General features: G+C 54.6%; 2 protein-coding genes and 1 long non-coding RNA gene across 10 annotated transcripts in view; 1 reads left to right on the forward strand and 2 right to left on the reverse strand.

Annotated features, from left to right (window-relative positions):
• PDLIM7 (PDZ and LIM domain 7) lies at positions 1-18,149 on the reverse strand. Of its 8 annotated transcripts, none has more exons than XM_060635181.2 (14): positions 18,019-18,149; positions 16,978-17,084; positions 13,057-13,208; positions 12,946-12,976; positions 12,342-12,460; positions 11,919-11,939; positions 11,539-11,675; positions 11,341-11,377; positions 10,278-10,339; positions 9,885-10,122; positions 8,705-8,885; positions 706-826; positions 498-613; positions 1-342 (listed from the first exon to the last, which is right to left on the reverse strand). In XM_060635181.2, the coding sequence occupies exons 2-14, from the start codon at positions 17,071-17,073 to the stop codon at positions 256-258; spliced, it is 1,398 nt and encodes a 465-aa protein (XP_060491164.1). In that variant the 5' UTR covers positions 17,074-17,084; positions 18,019-18,149; the 3' UTR covers positions 1-255. The 8 variants fall into 8 exon arrangements, with proteins under 8 accessions (XP_060491164.1, XP_060491162.1, XP_060491169.1 ...); XM_060635179.2 differs by having other exon boundaries at positions 10,278-10,348; positions 18,019-18,138; XM_060635186.2 differs by lacking the exon at positions 12,342-12,460 and having other exon boundaries at positions 11,923-11,939.
• LOC144616427 (uncharacterized) overlaps positions 17,597-26,692 on the forward strand; it is a 13,149-nt gene continuing 4,053 nt past the window's right edge. Inside the window, exons 1-2 of the long non-coding RNA XR_013555786.2 lie at positions 17,597-17,696; positions 18,500-18,599. This is a non-coding gene — a long non-coding RNA (uncharacterized LOC144616427). The remainder of the gene's footprint in view (positions 17,697-18,499; positions 18,600-26,692) is intronic.
• Positions 24,630-26,692, reverse strand: part of DOK3 (docking protein 3) — a 4,617-nt gene continuing 2,554 nt past the window's right edge. The window contains exons 3-5 of the mRNA XM_060635188.3: positions 25,946-26,045; positions 25,663-25,835; positions 24,630-25,542 (exon numbers count right to left, since the gene is read on the reverse strand). Coding sequence (XP_060491171.1) covers positions 24,844-25,542; positions 25,663-25,835; positions 25,946-26,045 — 972 coding nt within the window. The 3' untranslated portion in view covers positions 24,630-24,843. The remainder of the gene's footprint in view (positions 25,543-25,662; positions 25,836-25,945; positions 26,046-26,692) is intronic.

The following is a 26,692-nucleotide window of genomic DNA, read 5'->3' on the forward strand; positions in this document are numbered from 1 at the left end:
CATAGCTGGATATAGGTTTATTGTGGCACTGAATGTGAACAGGGACTGGTGTGGCCAGCACCGATGTGTGGTGGTGGTGGAGGGAGTGGGGGGGAAATGGAGGGGGTAGGGCAGGGCCCAGGGAACCCCAGGCTCAGGCCAGGAATTGGGGTTGGGGTGACCTTTGCCAACCCTATCCAGAAATCTGGGGTGATGACTCAAGAACTGGCAATCCCTCTGGCTGGGCTGGATGAGGCAGCAGTGGATGGGAGGGGCTCACACATGGGAAAAGGCGTGGCTCTTGCAGAGGGGCTTGTCCTTCTTGGAGTAGAAAGTCTTTCCTTCCAGGTTGATCTGGCATATCTGAGGACAGCCAAGGTCAAGTCACATGCGGTTGGGGGTGGCAGGAGAGTCCCCGTCCCAACCTCTCAGGAATTCCAGAGGCAGGGGGTGGGAGGGAGGCTGGTAAAGAACATGGCACAGGGGTGAGACCCAAGTCCAGGGAGGGGGGCACTCACCGCACACACGAAGCAAGTGTCATGCCAGCTGAAGCCCAGCGCCTCCAGGAAGCGGTCCCCTGCGTCGATCTTGAAGTCACAGCCCCGGCATTTCGTGCCAAACATCTTCTCATAGTCTGAGGATGGAGGCAGAGAGGAAGGGGGCACTGAGTTCTGGCCTGCCCCACCCCCATCCCTTACCCGTGCCCCCCCTTCGCCACCCCCCTACCTCGCTCGCAGTAGGGTGCGCCTTCCTCCATATAAAAGGCCCTGTTCCGAATGGGCGTCTTGCAGGCCGCGCAGGTAAAGCAGTGCACATGCCAGGTCATCTTTAGGGCATGCATGATCTCCTAGGAGGATGCTACAGTCACCAGGCAGCTCGGCCCCTCCTCTCCAGAGCTGGGGACACAGGAAGGCTGGCCTTGGGCCCTCTTCCTTCCTGTGGTAAATGTTACATCTGCACATACACCATTCTCACTCTGCCTCCGGCCCTGAGGTCTCCCGGTGGATGTCCACTATGTTTCTGAGATTTGCCGTGTCCAAATCTCAGCTCCTAACCTCTGTACCCCAAACCTGCCTCCCCGACAGCTGTCCCTATCTCAGTTGACAGCAACTCCATCCTTCCATCTGCTCAGGCCATATGCCCTGCTTTCTCTCATGCACCACATCGGATCTTCCAGGAACTCCTGCTGGGTCCGCCTTCAAGGTGCATCCAGATCTTGCCCACTTCTCACTTCCTATCTGACATGGGATGTGAACCTCAGGCACCCTGGCCTTGGTGATGCACAGTAACACTGACTTCTGAGCTCCTCCTTCTGCCCCTACAGACTGATACCAACCTGAGTGAGTCCACATTCCCCTCTGCTCGAATGACTCCCTGCCTTTCCCTCTGGCCTCTGTATCCTCTGAGCTCCCCACATGGCCTCTTGCCTATGGTTGATGCACCGGGCCCGCCAGTCTTGGGGCTTCACGCTGGCTGTCCCCTCTGCCTGGACTGCTCTACCCCAGGTATCTCCACGTCTCACCCCTCACTGCCTTCAAGTTTCTGCTTCAATATCCCTTTCTCCATGAGGCCCGTTCTGACAACACCAGTTAATACTTCCTAATCTGCCTTTCCTTTTTTTTTTAATTAAAAAAAATTTTTTTTAATGTTTATTTACTTTTGAAAAAGAGAGAGACCGAGCACGAGCAAGAGAGGGGCAGAGAGAGAGGGAGACACGGAATCCGAAGCAGACTCCAGGCTTCAAGCTGTCAGCACAGAGCCTGATGCTGGGCTTGAACTCACGAACTATGAAATCATGACCTGAGCTGAAGTCGGATGCTTAACCGACTTAAGCCACCCATATGCCCCCAATCTGCCTTTCCAATGCCATGTTCCTAATACTTTTAACTCTGTTCTCTTTATCCCTGAACACTTTTACTAACACACCACCAAGTAATTTACTTATTGTGTCTACGGCTTATCATCTGCCTTTCCTCCCTTCTTCCTGCTCAAATGTAAAGTCCAGGAGGGAGCCAGTTGTGACTGTTCTATTAGTGGATATACTGTAACAGTGCCTGTCTCTGTGGGTGCTCATCAGCGAATATTTGCGAGTTAACCTGCACTACTGGAGTGGGAGGAAGCAGAGGCTCAGGGAGAGTCTGTGCTCTCACTGGCCTCGGCTGTCAATCCTGAGGACCCTTGGGCCAACCAGGGTCAGCAGCATTCAGATCTAGAGCAGGCAGAGGGCAGTGTGGGGCTTTGAGGGGGTCGGATCTGTGGCTCCAACCAGACCTTGCTTCTTAGCTGGGTAACTTGGCCAAATTACCTTCTCTTGACAGTTGGTTCCTTCCCTTGTGATCTGGGAACCTAATCCCAGCCTTGCAGGTTGTTGTAAGAATGCTCCTACAGGGGCGCCTGGGTGGCTCAGTCGGTTAAGTGTCTGACTTCGGCTCAGGTCATGATCTCGCGGTTTGTGAGTTCAAGCCCCGCGTCGGGCTCTGTGCTGACAGCTCAGAACCTGGAGCCTGTTTCAGATTCTGTGTCTCCCTCTCTCTCTCTCTGACCCTCCCCCCTTCATGCTCTGTCTCTCTATGTCTCAAAAACAAATAAACGTTAAAAAAAAAAAAAAAAGAATGCTCCTACATTTATGTTGGGGGTCCCAGACCCTGTGCCTGCCAAGGTGTCGTTGGGGGAGCACCTATTTCTGCCTGTAGGGATGGTGAAGACCAGTTTGTGCAGAAATGCCTGGAAGGGTCAGGTTGAAATCTAGGTGTTAAAGTGAAATCTGATTTTCAAATGGTGCCCACTAATTTATTATTATTTTTGTTGTTGTTTATTTATTTTTGAGAGAGTGTGTGAGAGTGTGAGCAGGGGAGGAGCAGGGGGAGGGGGTGGACACAGGATTCGAAACGGGCTCTGTGCTGACAGCAGCGAGCCCAATGGAGGGCTTGAACTCACAAACTGTAAGATCATGACCTGAGCCAAAATTGGACACTCAACCAATTAAGCTACCCAGGCACCCCTATTGCCCATTAATTTAAAAGGACAATGTAGACCAAGCAAGACATGTGGGCATCACCTAGCTCTCAGATGGCCTATCTGTGCCCTCTGCATCTATGTCACATCTCACATATACCTCACAACCATCCTGGCCAGGAAGTTACTGCCACCATTTTAGTGAGGCCCAGAGACAGTGACTTGCACCAGGTCACATAGTCAAGAGATGGTAGAAATGGGTTTCGTGCCCAAGTCTGGCTAGCTTCAAAGCTGGCTCTTCCCACTGTCTGGTGTTGCCTCTTTTCAAGGAGCGGACAAAGGGTCCAAGGGAAGGAACTTGGCTGCAAGCTGGCAGGACAGGGGGCTCGGGCAAGAGCATGGGCAGCCCAGAGCTGGGTCCAGTGGATGTGTGAGCAGGGAGGCAGATTTCTGCTGGTATTCAGAAGAACCTGTAAGTCAGTTACCAGTGTTTATTTTACGCCCTAGTTCCTAAATCTGTCTGCCTCTCCCATCCCCAATGCCCTGACCCAGGCCCCAGCAGCCTGTTCCCTTCCCTAGCTCTGTTTCCCCCTTCCCAGAGGAAGCTTGCTGCAGCACAGCTGACCTCATCAGCCCCAGCTCCAATCTCCTAACACGGCCCCCACTCACCTCTTCTGCCTCATCTCACACCCTTCCCAGGTGTTACCTTGTGATACAAGCTATTCCTTCTGCTTGGAGTGCTCTTTCCTGACCCTTCTTCAAGCTAATTCCTACTCATTTTTAAAGTTCAGCTTAGAGGCCACTTCCATCCATTCCTTCAACCATTTACTGACCACCTCCTGTACACAGAGACCAATCTAAAGCAAGAGCAAAACAGCCCTGGTCCCAGCCCATGGAGTTTACACCTGGGGCAAAAGGACTGGGAAGTAATGAGCAAACTGTGGGAGCCCTAGCCTGGTAGAAGGATTACGTCTCACGGGAGGTGTTCCTAAGGAAATGATATGAGTCCAAGATCAGAAGGAACAAGATAAAAAGGGTGCTAAACTAGTATTCCTGGTGGAGAGGACAGAATGTGCAAAGGCCTTGTGGTAAGGGAAACAGCACACTGGCAAAATGAAAGGGCCCACATGACTGGAGCACTGGAGAGGGGCTAGTGATGAGAGGTGAGCCTAAAGAGTATAGGTTTCCAAGGGCACCTATGTGATTCAGTTGGTTGAGCGTCTGACTCCTGGTTTTGGCTCAGGTCATGATCCCAGGGTCATGGGATCAAGCCCTGCATCAGGCGCCGTGCTGAGTATGGAGCCTGTTTAAGATTCTCTCTCTCCTTCTCTCTGCCTTTTCTCTGGTTCGTGCTCTTTCTCTCTAAAGAAAGAAAGAGAAAGAATGAAAGAACGAAAGAAAAGAGCATAGGATTTCAGATGCGGTCCCCAAACCAGGGTAGGCCCCATCTAATGTGTCACTCATGCTGTGCTGCTTCCCTCCACCTCCACTGAGACAATCTCCACTGAGACTGTCCTGTATTTCTCTCCTCGTGCTCCACGCTGATCTCCCAGGGCAGGCACAGTTCTGAGCTCTGGGTGCAGACAGGGCATGGAGCACCCAGCAGGTTGCGGAGGTAAGCTTCTTTCACCTTCCCCCCAGGGTGAGGTGGGGGCTTCCTAGAGTTTGTTAGGCCCTGAGTCCTTGTAAGAGGGGAAGCTAAGGGCCCCTGAGTTTCTGTGGAACATTAGCCTGAGCTGGGGCACGAGAGGGTTTGCCACCCAAGGCTTACTCCAGGACCTGGGAGCCAGCCAGGCCCTATTAGCCTTGGCTTCCCATCTGTGGCCTGGGTGATAACCCTGCCCACCCGGGAAGGGGGAGTGAGGTAGGACAAGAGTGCAGTGTAACACAGAGCAGTGATTGAACAGGAGGGCCTTGATTTGTAGATGCCCAGCTCAGGAAAGGTTCTGGGATCCAGCCCATTCTGTTAAAACAGTCTAATGGGGTGTGGCCTAGGCTGGCTGGGAAATGACTATGATCCTGGGCAAAACTCCCTCATCTAAAAGACAGGAATACCAAACTGACTTCCTATAGTACAATTGTGAAGCTGGATGCCTACACACTTTAAGTGCACCACAACACAAATTGGCATTACAGTGACAAAGACTGTGATCATATCCAATTCCCCCTTCCTGTCTACTGATGGAACCTCCATTTTTTGCTGGGCACATGACTGCCCCAAAGATACTATATTTCCCAGCCTCTCTTACAGCTCAGCAGGGTCATGTGACTGGGATTTGGCCAATGGGATGGAAGCACAAGGGTTGGGTGGCAGCATCTTCTAAAGATGGCTGCCACAAGACTTCCATTCCTTCTTCCCTTTCCAGCTTCCTGCTGGCTGAAACGTGGAAATTTTAGCTGAGGCTCAAGGGTCTTCTTGGACTGTTTAGTAAGCCTCTGCTGAGAATGGCCAAGGATCAAGATACAGAAGCCTAGATCTGTCTACCAGTCCCGGACTGCCAACCTCTGGACTTTCTTAAGTGGGAAATAAGCTGCCACTATTTTGAGTTTTCTACTGCTCATGCTCAAAGTAATCCTTACTAATATGAACATCACCACAGAGCTCTCTGGCCACATCTGGTACCTCTGCCTCTGTATCCAGAAATAAGGAGAGGCATGAATGTCAGGAAGAGCCCAAGCAGGGAGTCAACAGTGCCTGGGGCCACTCCAGCATAGCTCTCATGCTCTGTAACCTTGGGCAGTTTCTCCTCCTCTCTGGGTGTCAGTTTCCATACATATGCAACAGGAACCCCTTTAGCTTTCACCCTGCCTGCTCTGCCCCCTTTGCCTCTGACTGTACCCTTGGCTCCTGACATCCTCTGAGTCTTCCCATCCTAGTGTGAGCTCCTGCGGGCAGGGCCTGTTACTTCACAACATGTCCTCAAGCATGGGTCACACTATCTGGCACACTGCCCACACTTAAGAGAATGAATGGGGGAAGGCAGATGGCCCATCACTCTTTGCTCATGACACACACTGACCAAAGTCCCAAGCCTGGCTCCTGTTGGCAGCTAGGTTGCCCTGCAGAAAATATGACCAGGCTCTACTGTGTGCTTAGCTTCAGTGGGAAGAACAGGATTTTTTAGTGTTTATTAACTTTGAAAGAGAGAGAGACAGAGAGAATCCCAAGCAGTCCCTACACTGTCAGTGCAGAGCCCGACGCAGGGCTCAAACCCATGAATCGTGAGATCATGCCTGAGCCAAAACCAAGAGTTGGACACTTAACTCACTGAGCCACCCAGGCACCCCAGGATTTTTTAAATCAAGATTATTATTATTTTTTAAAATGTTTTTATTTATTCTTGAGAGAGAGAGAGCATGAGCAAGGGAAGGGCAGAGAGCCAGGGAGACAGAGGATCTGAAGCGGGGTTCTGTGCTGACAGCAATGAGTCCAATGTGGGGCTGGAACTCATGAACTGTGAGATCACGACCCGAGCCGAAGTTGGACGCTCAACCGATTGAGCCACCCCGGAGCCCCGGAAAGAACAGGATTTTGAATCACAAATTTGTGTGTCTGCATTTCTGGCTTTGTCACTCCATAGTTCTATGCCCTTCAGACACATTGAGTTACCTGTCAGTTTCTGTCCTCTCATGCACTGACATGGCAGACACTGTGGATTGGCCTCCCCAAAGCCTGTCATGATACTCTTCCTTTTCCCCTTCCTTTTTTATGGGAGACAAAGGCTAAAATACTGAGTTTGCCAAAATCCCCCACAGCCCAGGTGCTCATAGGATAACAATTCCAAACACAGAGATGGAGATGCAAGTTTCTGGTTTTCCTTCCAGAGTCAAAAAGCAAAACCTTGTTAAAATAATGCCATTTGGCCCTTCCCTCTCCTTCCTGCCTGAATATACAAGAATATGAGGCCTGGGGCTTGAGTCGTCATCTGGTAACCATGATATGATAGGCTTGGGGACAAGGGTCCACATGCTAAGGATTTCCGAGCCAAAGGCAGGAAAAGACTAAAGGCATCCTTAAGCTGCTGTTTCAGCTCTGGAATTCTTTTTATTTATTTTTATTTTTTATTTTTAAAATTCTTTAATCTTTATTCACTTTTGAGAGACAGAACATGAGTGGGGGAGGGGCAGAGAGAGAGGGGGGACACAGAATCCAAAGCAGGCTCCAGGCTCTGAGCTGTCAGCACAGACCCTGATACGGGGCTCGAACCCACGACCCCTAAGATCATGACCTGAGCCAGAGTCGGACGCTCAACTGACCTAGCTACCCAGGTGCCCCTCTGGAATTCTTTTTAAATGTTTATTTTTTTTATTTTTGAGAGACAGACTGAAAGCAGAGGAGAGGCAGAGAGAGAGGGAAAGAGCGAGAATCCCAAGCAGGCTCCACGCTGATGGCAGAGTCTGATATGGGGCTTGAACTCACGAACCGTGAGATCATGACCTGAGAAGAAGCCGGACGCTTAACCAACTGAGCCACCCAGCCGCCCCAACTCTGGAATTCTTATAGCTTAAGTAAATAACCGCTTCTGTTTAAATCTCTGCAGTAGGGTTTAGTTATTGCAGCTGAATGCAATCCCACGGACACAGCCAGCATCTCTTATTTTGGCCTCATCAGCACCTACCTTCTTTCTTTGGGTAATGTCATCTTGTTTTATTTCAGGGAACCAATCCTCCCTCACTCAGTCTATGGTTCAGGTAGGGCTGCCTGACCCCTGCTTCAGTGGGTGTCACCTGGGCTTGGCTAATCCGAGTCCTAGGGATTGGTCCAGAGATGGGCATGTGACACAAGCTATTCCAGTGAGCATCAGCACCGGGCCCCTTGGCGCATCAGCTTGCACGGAGGTGCAAGCTTCTCTTTGCAGTGCTAAGCTGGGGAGATGTAACCCTGGCACCACTGTGGCACCATCTTTGCCACCTTCTTGGGAAAAGTACGCGGGCAACGAAGCCAACGCAGACAAAAACAGACTCAAGTAGTGGAAAAAGTCCTGATGACCCCGAGACCTGCAGTCAGCAGGGCCTGAAGTTGGTGCCCCTTGGGCGTTCTGATTATTTGAGCTGATACACATATCCCTCGCTTTTCGAATGTCAATGTTACACCACCTCACTTTTATGAGAGACCCGCCAACTGAAAGGAATCCGATAAGGAATATTGCTTTTAGGAAGAAAGGCGAAAAGTGAAAATAGCGTTCAGCGTTTTGTTTCGTAGTGAGCCATTACTGAGGCAGCACACACCCTGTACCCTGAGCAGCAAGCAGCCCCGCCCAGCTCCTTCCCTGGAAACCACACTCAGCATCTCAGCATCAAGCAGCCACAGTTCTGAACTGTGTCTATGAGCATCTGTGCTTTATCTCAATTTACTTCGTGCATCTGTTAGCAAGATGTGTCCTAAGGTACCAGAAAAGCCTACAAGAGGTTATTTTTTGGGTCTGGGAATGCTCAAGTGTTTTTCCCATATAAATGAGCAGTACTTCCTTCTTCACTTTATGCCATTTTGGCTTGGGAAAGTTTTCATAGGAACACTCTACTTTCAGAGAACCGGGGAAACCTGTACACTCTTTCTTGCTTGAGCCCCTCTGAGCAGGATTTTGGTCACTTGTTAAGAGGATCCTGGCTAACACAAAATGAGGCCAATGTAGCAGCCTGTTTATGAAGCTGCTAAGGATCCAAAGGGCTCATGACAGGAGAGCCTCTAGGCCTAAGAGTTGCTCAATAGTACTTCTCAATGCTGACAGGGTCAGATTCACCCTCCCACCCACCTGCCAGCCCTACTCACGCCTGTGATCTTCTTCTTGCACTTGGCACAGCTGGGTGCATAGCGCACATCATAGCAGGGGGGGCAGAAGATGGCACCCTTCTCCTCAAAGAAGCCGCCCTCTTCCAGGACCTTCCCACACTGGCTGCACACAAATTCCTCAGGGTGGTATGCATGGCCCAGTGCCACCAGGTAGCGGCCCCTAAGAGGGAGGCGAGGGCAGTAAGTGGGAGTGTATGCAGAAGAGGTGGGAGGTCCTGGCCAGAGCCCAAGTGGCTTTAGTGAACACCTGTTCTGAAGCCTGGAAGGGAAACCCTTTCTCCCAATTTTCCAAATAAAGGAGAAACAGGCTTGGGAGGTGACCCAAGTGATGACACAGTGATGAAACTGTGCTGCTTTGATGACAAGAGATGGGGACAGAGGCAGTGTTGGAATAAGGAGGATTACATTGGGTGGGGGCTGCTGACTTGGGCCTAATGAGACAAACCAGAGGAGTTGGTGCCCTGGGGATGGGAAGCCCAGAGTGCCCATCAGCTCCGAAGACCAGTAGGTACCTGAGCCGACCCTGGTGCCCACCCTGTCCCACTTGCCTAGTCCATCTGGCCTGGAGAAGGGCCTGCAGGTCCCAAATAAATGTGGGTGTCTGAAGAAGGGGATTCTCTGCAGAGCCTGAGAGCTGACAGGAGTTGAGAGCAGTGCAAGACCAGGGCTGAGAACTACCAAGATTCTAGAAGCCAGCATACTGACTCTGGGGGGCTGTGTGACCTTGCTGGGCCCCAGGGAACAGTGCAAGGAGAGAGAGGCCTCTGGCCTGTCTACTCTGAAAGCAGAGATTTGGCAGAGACCAAGTGAGAAGGAAGGAGAGGCAGAGGAGCTGGGAGGGGCAGGCCCTTCCCTGCCCAGACAGCAGCCTTTCTAGGGGTGCTGCTTGAATGTATTGTTGGTACTTCCTCCATTTCAGCAGGGCAAACACTGATAGAGGCTGATGCAGGGTGGGGTGGGGGAAGTAATGCAGGATGCAGAATCTGAGGACCTAGGCCAGGTCCCTGCCCCCACTGCAACTGGGAACTGAATCCTTATCCTCCCACAGTGACAGCTGAGATGAGTGGGGAGGCAGACGGGGGAGCAGAGGTCGGAAAGATGCCAGGGCCAGGCTTTAGGACAGGAAAGGCCAGGATAGGAAAGGAACCGGGCCACCCACCGGATGACCTTGTGGCACTGGTGGCACACGGGAGTCTTGCCATTGCTGCCACCACCTGCTCCTGTGCCTCCTCCAGTGGCTGCTTGCACGATGGAGGTGCGGTTCTGCAGAGGTGTGGGTGTGGCTGGCTGGCTGTGCCGGGTCAACACCGTGCTGGTCTTGTCCGGGGCGTAGCGCTCAGCAAATGCAGGGTCCACAGCCCAGGGTGGGCGGCTAGTGGGGCTGGGGGTGGTAGGGCCTGCCAGGGCCAAGGAAAGTGGCTCCAGGGGGTTGCCCAGGGACCCCAAGTGTCAGAGGGTCAAGCCAGGGGCAACTTGGAGCACCCCCCCCCCCCCACCCTGCATGCCCCTGGAGGCTACCCACCCTTCCCAAGACCCAAGCCCACTCTCTCACCAGGCCAGGGTTCCTGGGGTGTAGCTGAGGCTGGGGCTGGGGCTTCTGTCCTGGGCACCTGGCTGCAAGATCTGCCATTCAAGGCCCTGTATGGCTGGAGCTCCTGGCACGGCCCCACCCCCCAACCTTGGTCTTCCTGGCCCCATGGGAGATGACTGGGTACATGAGAGTTGCTGGGCTGAACTCCAGGTCCCACTGGGATAGGTATGTGTAGGACAGCTTCTCCTAGCCAGGTTCTAGCCATCAGGTCTGTTGTGTGGAACTGGGAGGTGGAGAAGGGCTCTCCCTTCTGAGGCAGCTCTTGGGGCTTCCTCATTCCAGAGATCTAGCTCTGATGGCAGGTACTACCCCTCACTGAGACCCAGACTGGCATGGCCCACACTGGGTTTGAACACCTAACACCCCCACACCCAAAACAAGCCCACAAAGATGGAAGACAAAGGCGGAGAAAGCAGGGCTGAGAATGTTTATTTCCATGCCTAAGCCAGCACAGACCTGGCAGATAGCAGTACCATAGGGCAAAGAGGGAAGGCAGTGTCAGACAGAGCCAGGCTCTCTGCCAGGCCAGCAGGAGGCTCAGTCCAGGGGCAGGAAAGGAGTGGGTAGGCAGAAGCTGCAGCAACCAAGGGGGGTGCCCTCGGTGGGAGGAACAGAAGAGAGAGGCAGAGAGGGCAGCCGGCCGGTGAGGGCCAAGCTACGACTGCACGTTGAGCACGTGGGCAGAGCGCTGGTGGTGCCAGTCCCGGAGGCGGGTGTAGCGTGGGCTCTGCAGCTCCAGGACATACTTTTCCCTGGGGGGGCAGAGAGAGAAGAAGGAGGAAGTAGAAGGAAGGAGGTGAAAGGGAGGAAGGGAGGGAGGATGGAAAGGAGGAAGGAAGGAAGGGAGGGAGGAAGGAGGGAGGGAGGGAGGCAGGGAGAAAGGAAGGAAGGAAGGGAGGAATGAAGGAAAGAAGAAAGGAAAATGGAGAGCCCTGGTTGTGGACCCTCAGAAGCAGACATAGGGCAGTGGCTGGAATGGAAGAGACAAGAGGTAAGAAAGAGGGGCTACTGCCCATCCTTTTACCTTGATTTCTTCAGGTGTTCCTCATCCGGGTCTTGCACTGAGAGGGCAGAGGCAGGCATTGACCAAGGGAAGACAGAAGGCCACCCCAGCCCTGAGCCCTGGCAGAAGGTCACAGGGCACCAGAGCAGGCTCCATTTGAGCCCAGGCCCAGGCTAGGGGCCAGCAGGAGAGTCCGCCCTGCCCTGGGCTGGCACTTACTGAACTCGGTGCCCGTGAGGTGGGCAAGGATGCGGAAGGAACGGGACTGGCCTGTCCCGGGCCGAGGCCGCCAGTCCTCTGTGTCCTCCATCAGCCGCTGCTTGCTGGCATCTGGAACCAGCGGCCGGAGCGGCTGTCTGTGGGGAGGGCGTGGCTCAGAACTTCATGCTGGGGGTGGGTAGTGGGGGCAGCCCCTCCCAGCATTGGTGCATGTGGGCTATGGTGCTTAGGAGAGTGGAGGAGGGCAAGGCCAGGGCCCTGCTAGGTGAGGGGTGGGGAGGGTAGCTACGTGAGAGGAAAGGAGGGCAGCTAGGGTAGGGAGGGACCACCGCCCAGAATGCCAAAAGGAAGGAAGAAAGGAACAGGCAGAGGGGGCTCACTGACTTGTCAGGGGTCTGCACCTGTGAAGGAAATAGACAGATGGACAGATAAAGGGACAAAGGGACAGACACAAGGAAGAAGAAAAATGGCAAGGGGTCAGAGTAGCCAGGGGCAAGGCTGTACTGAGTGTCTGGGGCTCAGTTGGCCCGACACCACACCCCAATCCCAGGCCACCAGTGGGGGGGGCCCTGCCTAGTTCAGAGCCTCCAGGAGGGCAGACCCTGGGCAGGAGCCACACCCTCAGAGGGGCCCTGTATCTACAGCCCCCGCCCCGGCCGCCAGGGGTCACTGCCGCACGGATCTGCCTCATGGTTCCAGCCGGGCTGAGGCGCAACGCAGACTGAGCAGCAGCGCGGGCAGCGGGCTTGGGGCCTTGGACAGATGGCGTGGGCGTGAGAGGTTGGTGGGCAGGACCGACGTACCCATTCTGCTGCAGGGCGCTGTCAGCGGGCGGGGGCGCCCCAAAGGGCCGGGCCGTCTTGTTGAGGGAGGCGCTGGGTGCAAAGGTGTACCGCGGGGGGTCCGCGGCAGAGGCCAGGGCCTGAGCGGAGACAGAGCCGGGCAGGGCGGGCAGGGAAGACGCTGGGCAGGGGGAACGCTCAGCCGGAGGTGAATGCCCCCCTGGCGTGTCGTGGAGAGGACAGCGGTGCTCCAGCCCCACCCCCACACATCTGGACAGAGGCCTAGGGGAGGTGGGGGGGTGCTCAGGTTTCAAGGGGCCCATTTGGGAGGAATGATCTCAGCCCACGCAGGCCAAAGGGCAGACGAGTACGGCTTGTAGCACAGGCCAGCGGAAGGCAGCGGACAGATAGGCAGTCATGCATGGTGCCCAGACCGTGCGGCAGCTCCCGGACCAACTCCCAGTCTCCCAGACTCTCCCAGCTCTGGCCCCATCCTCTACTCCAGGCCAGGGATGGAAGTATCAAGGCTCCTAGTTGCCGGGGAGGGCAGGTCAGCCCAATAGTCCAATCCTACCCCTCCAACCACCCAGATGTCTCGCTCACATGTCCCACGTCCGTTGCCTACCTTCTGCGGTTTGCTCTGAGCTGGCTGGGCCCTGGAGGAGAAAGGGAAGGGGTGATAGGAGGCCAGGCCTGAGGGTGCCCCCATCCACTAGACAGGCCAGGGCCCTTGTACCTGCTGAGACCCAGGCTGAGGCGCTCCCCACAGGCACGAATCTTGTTCTGGGCTTCAATGTGTGTGAGGCCCCCCGCATTCTCACCATCGATGCTCAGCACCCAGTCACCCACAGCCACGCCTGCCTGTGAAGCTTTGCCTCCAGGAGTCAGCTGCAGACAGATGGAAGGTCATGGAGGCCCAAGCCTCTGCAGACCAAACTGAAGCCAACATTAGTCAACTCTGCTTAAGCTGCCCCACTTCTAGAACCTGGAGGCCTTTTCATTCAACATATTTCTGGGCAGCTGCTGAATACTAAAACAATCTGGGAGGGGTGGAGTTCATCTGAACCTCACAATCACCCCAATCACTGTTTATTTAGTTGTTTGTTCACCTCCATGACCCTCCTCCCCGCAGCCCAGAAACTGCTATGATGTCAACAAGCAGCCACCTTCAGGTTAAACCCCAAGCTTCTCAACTTCAACCACAGCCCTTGAACCCCCTGCTGGCCTCCTGCCTGGGCTATTTCACCCACCCTCTGGCTTGTGCATATGGTGAGCTCCTCTGTGACGCTGAGAGGTGCTCTCACTGACCTCTTACAATCCCAGCACCCTGTCCTGCAGCCATCTGCAGGGATCTGCCAGGACCCTTTGAGAGCCAGGAACAGGCCCCCATCATCTCCAGGTACCCCATGAAGTGCTTGAAAGGGGCCCAAGGTGTCAGCTAGGGCTGTAAAAGAGTGTCACCCCCAAGCCTTCAATTGCCACATCACCCTCTTCCCTAATCCTTTGGGCTCCGCCTTGGGAATCTCTGGTTCCTGTGGCAAATAAGGTAATAGTGGCTGGCAGTAATGGTCACCACTAGCATGAACTGAGCCTGCCAGGAAGGACTTCCGGGAAGTGGTGGGCCTTGATGAAAGGACAACGGGATGTGTTGCCCAGGGGGTGAGAGAGTCTACTTAACGATGGCCTTGAATGCTGGGGCGGGGAAGGAACCAGGACTTGGCCTTGAGGTTAGGAGGGGCCATCAGCAGTTTGAAAGCTCCAGTGGGGTATTTCCCAGACCCCTGATAGAGGTAACCCTGACAAATCCCACTGGACCCTACTGGCCCTCTAGCCCGGAGGCAGCGACCCAGAAAGGGGTGGGACAGCTGTTCATGGGTTTAAGCCCACAGGGTTGCCCAGGTTTCTGGCAAGAAGCCTGGCATTAAGTAGACTTTTATGGGGGAAGTGCTGGAAGGCAAATTCACACTTCATAGGTGGGGGGGGGGGGGGTGGGTAGAACTGTGAGGTACTGGCTATCCGTGGCCCCAGGAGGCTCCTTAGTGGGCTGAAGCACAGACTGAGTTGAGGCAGGGAGAGGGGAGGTAGGAGGTTCCAGAGAGATCTCCAGAAGGCAGAGAGACCAGATGCAGAGACTGACAGCAAGACTGACTAGGGCAAGAAGAGAGAGCTGGCTCTATTGCATGCTTGGGAGGTTATAAGGGCAAGACAGCTGGGTGCCTCCTTCTTCATCTGCTACATGGTAACAAAAGCAGCTTACATTTATTGAGCACCTAGTACTGTCACACACTAACAGTGAATCTTCTAACAACCTGTGGAGTGGAGTCTCAAATTATATGCATTTTACACATGAGAAAAAAGACAGGTTATGTAACTTGCCTCAAGCTGCTCAGTTAGTCAAGAGGCAGGACCAGGTCTGACGCTGACCTTAAGGCTCCACTACTAGGCTACCTCTGCTGGGTGTTGGGACCCAACTCAGAGGTCAGCCCACCTAGAACAACTTGCTACTCTCTGGCTGGGTCTGGGGCCTAGATCTCTCTTGCTTTCAGTTCAATCCAACAACCCCTTATAATGAGCATAGAAAAGGGACACCCTTGAAAGGAAGTGACTTACTCAAGGTCATGGTGAGTCAATAGAAGGGAAACCTGGTCCAGCCACTCCCTACCCACACATGCTGACTCCTGGGAGGTGTGGGCTGAGCCTGAGGTAGATAGAGGTCTTGGGGGTGGGCAGGAGCAGCTGGCGTTCAGGGAGGGGTGGGGAATTGAGGGGTGGGAATTTCCTTTCCTGATTGAGGAGGATAGGAAGCACAAGAGGGATAGAGCAGTGATCAGAGAGGTGGAGAGAGAAGCAGGAGAAAACCCTGGGAGTGGGGTGGGGTGGGGTGGCTAGAGAAGCAGGGAGGTCTGAGGATTCAAGGAGGGGAAAAGCCAGAGGGCTGGACACTGCAAGGGGTGAGGGTGAGTCAGCCTGAGGGCTCCAATGAGCGGCCCAACCCCCAAGTCTCAGACATTACCTCATCTCCCAGGCCTGGGCCCACAGCCAGCCCTAGCCCCTCCCTCCTCCCTGGGGTCAGGGGGGAGGGAGGGGCTGGCCTACCTCAGAAAAGACCACCCTACCCCACCACCCATCAGGGCCCAGGTCCAACTCCAGGGCTGGGCTCAGCTTGTGGCCCCACCCACAGCTGGGGCTGCTGACAAGGAACCTCAGGCCCAGAGTGCCCCCAACAGGCCACATCTTAAAGTCCATCCCTCAGGCTACTATGTTGCCCATCTCCACCAATGAAGAAACTGAGTCTCAGAGTCCAGCCTATGGCTCCCCAGCCACAGTGGTCAGCACTTTCCCAGAAAGGGAGATGTAGAATACGTTTTCAGGGCTGGCAAGAGTTGAAGATTACGTAGAGGTGGGTTTGTGTAGTTGGGGGACCACTGCCGTAAGCTACCCAGGGGCAGGGCAGTTTCCAGGAGAACCCCATGGAAAGGTCCCTGGAAAGAACAGTGACCGCCTGCCTGCCCTGGCCACCAAGCCAACTCCCATAGACAAACTTGGTCTTGGGGCCCTTCTCAGGCTGTGCAGTGCCTAGACAACCTTCTGGCCCCCACCACGCTATGCTTGCCTTGGGCTTCCTGCCAACAGTTGCCTGCCCACTGGGCTCATGGGTGGGCCTCTCTGGACAGGCGATGTGGGGGCAGGAAGTCCCTACCCCCTCCTGACCCTCAGGCCACAGACACCAGCCCAAAGGCTGGCCTCATTCTCTCTGGGCACCCTCTTTGTGTCCCACAACTGACCCTACAGTTGGAGCCATGGCCTCATGGTCACCCACTGAGGGGTCCACCGATGGCATTTAGGGGTTCAGGCCTCAGCCAGCCTTTTTCACCTCTGCAGACTCCAGCCACCAGCTGGCCATCCCAGCGTGGGGCTGCATTCTTGGGCTTATAAGGCAATACCCCTGCCACAGGGAGGAGCCAGCCCCTCAGCTCCGCCCCTCACAGGGAAGGCCCTCAGGAGCTGAAGTTAGAACCCTAGAGCCCCATTCCACACCCTTGCTTCAGGTCAGAGGCCACTGCATCCTGAATAGGACCAGGGGATGAAGATAGAGAACCTCACAGAGGCTGGAGAGTGTCCTCCTCCCCACCAAACTGCAGACCATCCCAGTGCCTGAATTCAAATCCTTGCTTGCCAAGGAATCACTGAAAGGGCCCCTCCACCTCTCTGAGCCCTGAGTTCCATCATTTGGAAAAACAGGGTGACAACTGCTATTTCCCAGGTGGCAATGAGGTTGAAGTGAGATCCTGCAGTCAAGAGTGCTCTTCCTGAAGCCTGGCTCCAAACACTGCTCCCTCAAGCAGGTTAGATACTTCCTGGAGTCCTCAGGCTCCCCTGCTCCAGAATGGGCATCCCCCAGGGGCCTCAGATTTGGCCCCAGTAGCTTTGTGGAATGGCATCAAGTACAAGACAGTGCTGGGGAACTGTGGGTGCTCCTCTCCCAGTACCCACCTGGTTGAGAGCCTTTGTGGTGGGTGCCCACCACATCTCTGGACCTAGATACCTCCTGCCCTACTGGACCTGGCTCACTCCTGCTCAGATTCTTCCCATCACCCACCACAGACTTGACACCCAAAGACCCCTGGGAATAGCACCTCCCACAACCTTGGCTCACCCGGGAGATGGAGAGGGGCACATTGAAGTCCTTGCCCCCCTGCAGCCGAAAGCCCCAAGGTGCAGGCCCCTCCAGCACCACCTTGAAGGAATCCATGGTGCCTGCTCCTGGGAGGAAAGAAAAGGTGAGTGGACAGCATGGTGGGTGTACAGGCAGGCCCAGCTCTGGATACCAACCTTGGACTGGTGCCAGGAAGGCACGAGCAGCCTCTGAACACACCCAGGGCACCAGCAGGCATACATCTTGTCAGGTGTGGCTGGCAGACCTCACTTTGCAGAGGCAGGGGCAATCCCCCTCCCCCAGGGACTGGATGATGAGGGGGTCCCTTCACTCAGTCTTGAGGTTCTTTTCATTCAGGAGTGGGCCGCAGAGCTAATTTGACATGGACTCCCCCCAAGCCAGCCTTAACCCTCGGACCGAAGGGTGAGTCAGGGGCCGGCGCTCCTCTCCCCCGCCCCCAGGTCCCGACAGGCAGGCCTCGCAGAAGCCTGCTCGGACTATATAAGGCGTGTAAGCTGACACTGTGCGGAGCCAGCGGAGGGAGCACACGGGGGCTCGGGACGCGAGGGGGAGGGGTGGGGAAGGAGGCTGCTGGAGCGGGTCCTGGCCATTCCCAGACGGGTCGAGGCTGATGAGGACTCCCAGGCGCTGGGGGCGGCACAGAGGGGCCGTGGCCCCTATGGAAATCAGAGAAGTCTAGGACCCCAAAGCGTGGCCAGGTAGGGGGCTCATCCTGGAGTCCAATGGGGGTAGTGCCTCCCGCACAGGCCTACTACCATCCCGACATGACTCAGTTTCCCCTGTCCCCCACCCGGGCCCAAAGCATTGGCAGAGTCTCGGGCGCAGGAAGCAGCGCAGGCGCCAATCCGCCCTGCCGCAGCCGGCTTCGCCGCAGGAAGGCGGGGGCGGGGGCGGAGGCAGGGGCCCAGGCCCGCAAGAGGAAGCGCAACACTGGCCCCGACCCCAGCGCCCTCCGTGGTCCCCAGCAGGCTCCTGCCCTCAGCTTGGCCCAGCCCGAGACGCCCGCGCGGTCGCCAGTACCTGCTCGGCCCCGCCGAGGCGCTGCTCGGTGGCTAGCCCCACAGAACCGCGTTGGGATCGGCCACCCGTGTTCTGACCCCGCCCCCACGGCCGCAGTCCGCTTTGAGCTCGCGGAAGGGGGCGGAGCCACAGGTCACGCCCCGTCAAAGCCACGCCTGCAAGCGGCTTCTCTACGACTGGGAAGCCCCACCCAATCCTTCCGCCCCGCCCAATCGCGAAGTCCCGTTTTACATTGAGCTGGAAGGCCTGTGGCTTCCCGCGATCCCTTGATGGGGCGGAGTCTGGGCAGAGCCTGGGCGGAGCCTGGGCGGGGTCTGGTCTACAGGTCGCCTAGTCCAGGGACCAGCTGGCAGCTCGAGCAGCCCCATGCGCCTCCCTCTGGCCGAGCCGAAAGAAAGCGGCCTTCGGTACCAAACAGACCTGGACATCCTGAATCTCAGTTTCCTACTCAGAAAAATGGACAATAATACTCGCCTTGCAGGCCCATCGTGAGGATAGGCGTTGTTCCGCGGAAGGTGCAAGCCATCAGCGGCTCCAGAATTTCTAAACCGGAAGGACTTGCGGGTGTGGAGCACATGGAGGTGGGTTCAGATGATATGGGGACAGGGGATCTTGAAGCTAGGTTTGTAGAACCCTCTACAGAAGGCTGAAGATAATGGCAGGAGCGGACAGAGTTGAAGGGAGCCCCTGGCTTGGCTCTGAGCCTGACCTGTGGGCCTTTCCATTCCCTGACCCCAGGCAGTCAACAGCCCTCTGCCCTGAGACAACCCCACACTGATGAAATGGGCTTTTGCCTGGTACCCCACTCCAGAGCGGTCAGCGCCTGTGGTGGGGGTGTAACAGGGTGACTCTAGCGGGGGTGGCAGAGTCCCCACTTTGTCCCCATGGGTCATCCCAGGCAGCCAGCGCAGGTGGCAGGGGAAATTGAGAGCCAGAGTGTGTGGGTAAGTGAATAGGCGTCCACCCCTTAGCTCATTCTAGGGCATGGCTGCTGCTGTTCTCCCCCTCTGCCATCATCACATTTCCCTCTTCTGCATCATTCCCCTCACTGAACAAACTATTGTAAGAGTTATCTTTAAAGAAATCCTTTTTTGACCCCATCTCCCCTCCAACTATTGCTCTTTTGTTCTATTCCCCTTGGGAATAGAATTTCTCACAGGAGTTATCTATAGCCTTGTCTGCACTTGCTTTCCTCCTGTTCTTGCTTTCCTTCTGCTCTTTCTTTTTTAAATGTTTATTTATTTACTTTGAGAAATAGAGAGATAGAGAGCAAGTGGGGGAGGGGCAGATAGAGGGAAACAGAGAATCCTAAGCTAACTCCAATCTGTCAGCGCAGAACCTGATGTGGGGCTCAAACTTACAAATTGCAAGACCGTGACCTGAGCTGAAACCAAGAGTCAGACGCTTAACTGGCTGAGCCACCTCCTGCTCTTTCTTGAACTCACTTCAGTCAGGCCATTGTTTCCACCAGTCCTCTAAACTGATTCCCTCTTCTCAGGGTCTCCAATGACCTCCACATCATCATGTCAATGGTGATTTCTCAGCCTTCCTCTTACCCTGCCAGGGAGCAGCACTGGTCCAGGTGCCTTCCCTCTTTCCCCTGGCTTTGTGCCTCCTCCTGCCCCACTGGCTGTTCCTTCTCCACTTCCTTTGGTGGCTTCTTATCTGCCTCCCAACATGGCCATAATATGTTTTCTGGCTACATTCATTCTCTGGGACCCCATCTTGTCCTGTGACTATCAATAACACCTATATGCCAAGGACTCCCAAGTTATATGTCCAGCCCTGACATCACCCCAAGAACTCCAGGCTCTAATATCCAACACCACACTCAATCTCTGTTTGGAGGTTTACTAGATATCTCAACTCATCATATCCCAATTTGAACTTGTGATTTTCTGCCTAACTTTTTCCTCACCTTAGTAAATGGCATCACAGTTCATCCACCTGATCCAGTAAAAATATGGCATTATCCTTCCTTTCTGTTATACCACAGACTCTGCAAATTCCACCTTCAGAATATGTTCCATATCTGGTCACTGCTGCCAGTGTTGTCCTAGCCACTCATCTTGTGCCTGGACATCTTAACAGTCTAACAGATCTTCCTGCTTCCATGCTTACCTACTCCAGAGTCTCCGTGCAGCAGCCAAGGTGATATTTTAAGCAGAAATCACATCACATCATCCTCAGCTTTTAGCATTCCATTAGGTTCTTGTTGCACTTGAAATAACACTAAGGCCCTTAACATGTACATCGCATTAATAAGCTCAATCTACCTCTCACCACTCTCCTCCTTGCTCACTCTGCTCCAAGCATGCTGGCCTCCTTACTGTTCCTCCAACACATCAAGCATATTCCTGCCTCAGGGGTTTTGCACTTGTAGCTCCTTCTGCTTGGAACAGTTTCCCCTGATATCTAAACGACCAGCTCTCTCACTTTGTTCAGGTCTCTGCTCAGCTGCTGCCACCTCCAAAGGGCCTTCCCTGATCACCCTATCTAAACAATAGCCTCCTAATGCCTCACTCGCATCAGGCACTTAGTCCCTTACCCTGCTTTATTTTTCCCCATAGTACTTACCACCATCTCACATTATATTAGGTGCTTGTTTCTTCATTGCCCTTTGTCCCCATTAGAATGTCAGTCCCATTAGAGCAGGGACTTGTCTGTCCTGTCCACCATTGCCCCAGTGTCTGTACACAGATGTGAATGAACAGATGAAAGAAGGATTGAGAAAGTGAAACAGCAAATGAGTAAAGGAACAAGCGGCAGCCTGGGGGTCCTGGCAGTCCTCTAGCAGAGGACTCCAGGGTCCTATTCCTTAGATTGTGCAAGGCTCAGACCTGGATGATGCCACCAGTGTTCCCTGCATAGGCAGCCCAAGGGAAGGAACAGGCCTCAGGCTAGGACACAGTGCCCCCTAGTGTCTGGGACACCTGCAGTTCCGGGGTGAGGCCCTAGAATCCTGGAGATCTGCAAAGACATTCTCTTTCATAGACCATTTGGGACCTCACAAAATTTTTTTTGCCATAAAGCAAAGAGGCTTGGATTTGTAATGAAAAGCATGCCAGAACAGAGATCCAGAGTTCTGGGTTCCAGTTCTGGCCATCACCCTAATACTTTGAGCAACCTCCAGTGTGTCCTGGGATTTGCTGAGCTGCCAAGGGCTGGCTTGTCACCATGGGGTGAAGGGGTCTCTGCTGTAGCCAGAGTGACTGGGGATCCCCCTGGCCTTAGCTTGCCCTATGGTCAGCAACCTGAGCGATCATGGGAAGACTTTCCCTGTCATGGGTAAAGTCTTAGGAGGAGCTTCCATAAGTGGGAAGGAAATCTATCTCCCCATGATTTCAACATCCTTCCAGACTTTTCTGTCTGTGGCCAGCACTGCAAACAACCCCCCTGCCCACAAACTCTTTTCACACATTGCATTTGGAGATACTTTTCAGACATCCAGAAGTCTAGCGTGCAATTGGATTCTTAAATCTGTTGCTCAGGGGGACTGGTCTGTGCTGAAGATATATCTTTTGGAATCATGAGCATTTAGATGGTCTTTGAAACTGGGAGATGGGTTTGGCTCACTTAGGGCAGTGGTTTTCCACCTTGGACTCACACTGAAATCACGCGGGAAATTGAAAAAGCACACTGGTGCCCAGGCCCCACCCAGACTGATGGAATCTCAGGCCCTGGGTGCAGACCCAGGCATGGGCATTTTTAAAAAGGCTCCAGGTGGGCGCTTGTGTGGCTCAGTCGGTTAAGCATCTGACCCTTGATTTCAGCTCAGGTCATGATCTCATGGTTCATGATTTCATGAGCCCTGCATCAGGCTCTGTGCTGACAATGTGGAGCCTACTTGGGATTCTCTCTTTCCCTCTCACTCTGACCCTCCTCTGCTCATGCACGCTCTCTCCTACCACTCTTTCTCAAAAATAAGTAAGTAATTAAATATTAAAAAAAATAAAAAATAAAAAGGCTCCAGGTTATTCTGTGTGCAGCCAGAGTTGAGCTACACCGTGTCTGAGGCCAGAGCCCCAGGCAGAAGTCTGGCAGAGGAGGAGCCAGAAGAGGCTGGGAAGGAGAGATTTGTGAGGATGGAAGAAAACCAAGTGGAGTGTCAAATGCTGCTGAGGAGTCAGGGAGGCCAGGTTGCTTTTGTTTTGGGGAGCAAGGAAGTTGGTGACCCTGATAAGAGCGATGTAATGGAGCAGGGGGGACCACGGGGAGACTTGAATTGGCAAAAGGGAGAATAGGAGAAAGTGGAAATGAAAGTAATCAACAACTCTTTTGAGGAGTTTCGCTGTGAAGAGGAAAAGGGAATGGGGAGGGGTCTGAAGCAGAATGCAAGGTCAAGGGGTGCCTGGGTGGCTCAGTCGGTTGAGCACATGATTTTGGCTCAAGTCATAATCTCACAGTTTTTGGGTTCGCGCCTGTGTCAGGCTCTGTGCTGACAGCTCAGAGCCTGGAGCCTGCTTCAGATTCTGTCTCCCTCTGTCTCTGCCCCTCCCCTGCTTGTGCATGCGCTCTCTCAAAGATAAGTAAATACAAACATTAAAAAAAAAAAAAAGAATGTGAGGTCAAAGGTTTCCTTTATTTTTATTTATTTTTTAAAGTTTATTTATTTATTTTGAGAGAGAAAGAGAGAGAGCAAGCGTGCACAAGCAGGGGAGGAACAGAGAGAGAGAGAGAGAGAGAGAGAGAGAGAGAGAGAGAGAATCCCAAGCAGGCTCTGCACTGTCAGCACAGACCCTCACGAACCGTGAGATCATGACCTGAGCTGAAATCTAGAATCAATTGCTCAACCGCCTGAGCCCCCTAGGCGCCCCCAAGGGTTTCCTTCAAAGATGTTAAATTATGGAGCATGTTTACATGTGGCTGGAAATGATGATGATGGTGGTAGAATTCATTGGGCTGAGGAGAGGGGACAGCTCAGTGTGCTGAGCTGTGCAGTAAGGAGCTGGGGTTGGAGTGCGGGCTGGGGAACAGACATTTCTTCCATTGCAGGGGTGGAGGGACATGGTGCAGCTGCTGGGGCCCTTGTTGATGAAGTGGTGGAAGGACAAAGGCGTTCACTTCTGTCAGCTGCTATTTCTCCAGGATATCTTTGAGATGAGAATGGGTAGGGATGGAAAGGAGAAGGTAGGAAGGTCTTGGGAGGAGGAAAGCATCTCTCCTGAGAGTCTGTCTATCTGAGCTTCGAGATCACAACATGAGAGAATGTGGTCAGCCTGGTTATGTAATTTCCGTGGCCATGGGCAGCTGCCAGGGTGCAGGCACAGAGGGAAATTGGGTTCATCTGAAGCTGGGTGCTTTGCCAGACAAATAAGATGGAAGGAGAGAGGAGCACAAGGGGGTCACTCCATTGGTGGAGCACAGAATCTAAGTTGGACAAGGATGCGGACAGTGACCGCACAGATGGTGAGGAAAGGGTCATGTAAGTCAATGAGGCTGAAGAGGAGCTTTATGGGCCATGCTAGAGGAAGAGGGCTGGAAGGAGAAAAGGAGGTGGCTAGAGGTGGATGCTTGGAAACAAGATTGTGCCAAGGGAGCATCAATGTCATGAAGAAGAGGTTCAGGATGTGCCAAGGGCATGGGCAGTTGAGGCACAGTTGAGGTCAAGGGGCTGGGGTGGGGGCAGGTTCTTGGGGGGCATGATGCTTTTGTGCATGGAAGCCCCAGGGTTAGTGACCAGAGTAGCATGAGGGCACTAAAGTCTTCAAAAGGTTTGCTTATCTCCTTCTGGAACGTGGGCTTCTTGAGACCAGGACCTCACTGTCTTGAACATGGCTGTGTCCCCAGTGCCTGGCATAGAACAGGCACATAAGTAAAACTCTAAGGAATGAATGCATGCCCGGTAGGTAATTTGAATTTTGTCCTTGACAGTTGAGGAGACTGAGGCCCAAGTTTCCCTAGAAGTGTCTGCACATTTTTAAGTCTCAGTGGAGCAGGCATTTTGGTTGTGCAGATCTTTGAAGTCCCTTTGACCCCCCCCCCCCCCCCCGCTCCCCCCACCAATTATTTCCTCCCCAGCTCAGGCTTCCTGGCCTCCAGTTAGACTCCCTCAAATTTGTTTTCCATGCTGCTCCTTTCTTTATCTGGCTGTGTCTCTCTGCTGAAGATGAGACCAAGCTCATTGCAGGATGGTCAGGCCTCTCATGCTCGGCCACCAACTCCCTATCAGCCTCTTGGAGCCCTCTGTGACCATGCTTTTCCCTTCATCTCAGGGCCAGTGCATACCTACACTCAGCCTGGAAAGCCCTGGGGCTAGCTGCCCATCTGGTAATGCCCTGCCTACCCTTCACACTTAATTCAGAGGGCACCTCACCCATCAGCAAGCCCAATTTCTCCTCCTGCCCTACTGTCCCAGCCATTTTTATTGCCCAGGACTATACGGGCCATAATTATCTGCACCCCATACATCTGCTCTAGTGGACTTGAGCCCACGGGTCGCAAAGGTTAAGTCTGGCTTATGTGTGTCCCCCAGAACCCAGTACAGGGCACTGGTGTTAGGTGCAGTACACGTGAGTGAGGGGCTGTGTGTCCATGTGGATCAGTGAGTGCCATTGCCAGGAGCTGAAGATTGGAGGTGCACAGTGTGGGCTATAAGGTGGGACCAAGAGCAGAGCTGGGAGGTTTTATTACCAGCAAATCTGTACACTATACATTGGGGGGCCCACAGGGCACATGAGGGGTCCTCCCCAAGCTGCCTGCCTTATATCCGCAGGCTAGAGTGGATGCCGGTGTGTGTCCCAGATGTCCATTGTTTGCCCGCCTTCCCGGCCCAGGGAGAGCAGAGCACCTTTCTGTCCTATCGCAGAGATCCATACAAGGCTTTCAGGGCCGGTCGCAGGGGGCTGGGCCCTTCCTCCGCTCACGGCTCAGCAGCGTCACTAGCTTGGCCTTGAAGCCTGAGTGAGCACTGGGGCGGCCAGAGCCCCCCACCTCATCACTGTCATCCAGCTCCAGTTCCAGCAGCCTCCGGTACTGGGCCTCCAGGCTGCTGTCGTGGGCAGGGCTAGGCCAACCCAAGTCCTCGCTGTTATGGTAGATGGGGCTGGCCAGGGGGCTGTGGCGGCTGGGACCCTCCTGCTCCGGGTCCCTATCCCTGGGCAGCATGGGACCTGCCTCCAGCATGCACAGGTTCTCATAGAGGTGCTCGGCCTTGCCTGGGGGCACGCTGGCTCGCTTGCACACTGAGGCATAGAGCCCAGGTGCCGACTCATCATGGGGTGCCGGGCTCAGCAGTAGGGGTAGGCTCTGGGGCCCGGGCTCAACCAGGCATGCCCTCCGGGCACTGGGTGGCTCGGGCCCCGGGGGCACCTCCCGTAGCTCCCCTGGTGGGTCCAGTGAAGGCAGGGAGGTGGCCCGAGGCAGGGGACAGGGCCGGGGCCCAGCCAGCTCTGGCAGCCGCTCCCGCTGGCGGCCAATGGCAGCAGCCACAGCCCTGCACAGGTCGAGTGCTTGGGGGCTGCTGAAGGCGAAGAGGCCCTCGCCAGAGTCACAGCGGCGGCCGGCTTCAAAGGAGAACACGCCCTGGACATGGGGGTGGGGGGTGGTTTGGGCGGATTAGAGGTGGAGGGACCCGGGGCACCCCTCCACTTGCCACCCTTCCCAGCAGGGCCAGTGGGGTGGGGTAGCTGCCCAGCACCTCACCTTGTCAGAGCCGAACTTGCGCAGGAAGCGGTAGGGCCAGGTGTAGAGGGCCTGGGGGCTGGAGGGCTCCCTTAGCTGGATGGTGTCTTGGCCTAGCACCAGGAGGTAGGGCCCCTTCAGCTGGCAGCGGGTGGCAGCCTCCGTCCTCTGTACCACTACTGGAAACTCGCCCTCTGCAGGCAGGATGGTGGTGAGGCATCAGGTACAGCCTATATGGGTCCTCCAAAGACCCCAGCCCCAAGTATAAGATGGCTGAGGCTGCACCTGCACCTCCCTGACTCACCTTCCTGCCAGGAGGAGTAGATGGAATTCTCCTCCATGGGGACCAGGCCCCTCTTGGGAGCCTCCACCTCCCCTGATCCTGAGGGATACTCTCCTGTGCCCTAAGGAATGAAAAAAGGCCAGAAGTTAGAGCCCTCACCCCCACTCCTCTTCCCACATCCTTTCCCTGGGCCAGTAAACCAGGACTCCAGGACAAGCAGGAGCACCTAGGGACTTGGGTGCCACTTCCAGCTTTGCCCCTGACCCACTGCATGACCTTGGGCACCCCTCTATTTTCCCACCTGCAACCCCCAGCTTCCCCCTTGAGGGTGCCGAGAGCTGTAAAGTAGTGACACACAAGAGGATGTCCCCATTGCACCTGCACTTGGCCAGGGACTGGGCCTGCCTGTATGTGTCCCTAACAGCTTGGAGTGACAAAGGGGCAGGAGCTTCAGGGATGGGACACATGAGTGAACTGGCTACTAGATCCCCCCCGAGGCCTCTTTCGCCAACTCCCCCTTCCAACTCCTCATCCCCTCAATTCCTCGGAGCTCTATCAGCACCTCCTCCACAACCACCTTGGCCCATAGTAGTATGGCCAGGGTCACATGCAACAGCTTCCTCACTGGTTTTCTTGCTCCTGTTCATTTTCTTCATTTGTTTGTTTTTAATTTAAAATATTGTGTTGAAATACACAACATAAAAGTTACCATTTCACCATTTTAAAGTGTATAATTCAGTGGTTTTGGTATAGTCACAAGATTGTGCA

The sequence above is a fragment of the Panthera onca genome, chromosome A1 (assembly GCF_046562875.1).
Source record: "Panthera onca isolate mPanOnc1 chromosome A1, mPanOnc1 haplotype 2, whole genome shotgun sequence".
In the NCBI taxonomy this organism is placed as follows: Eukaryota; Metazoa; Chordata; class Mammalia; order Carnivora; family Felidae; genus Panthera; species Panthera onca.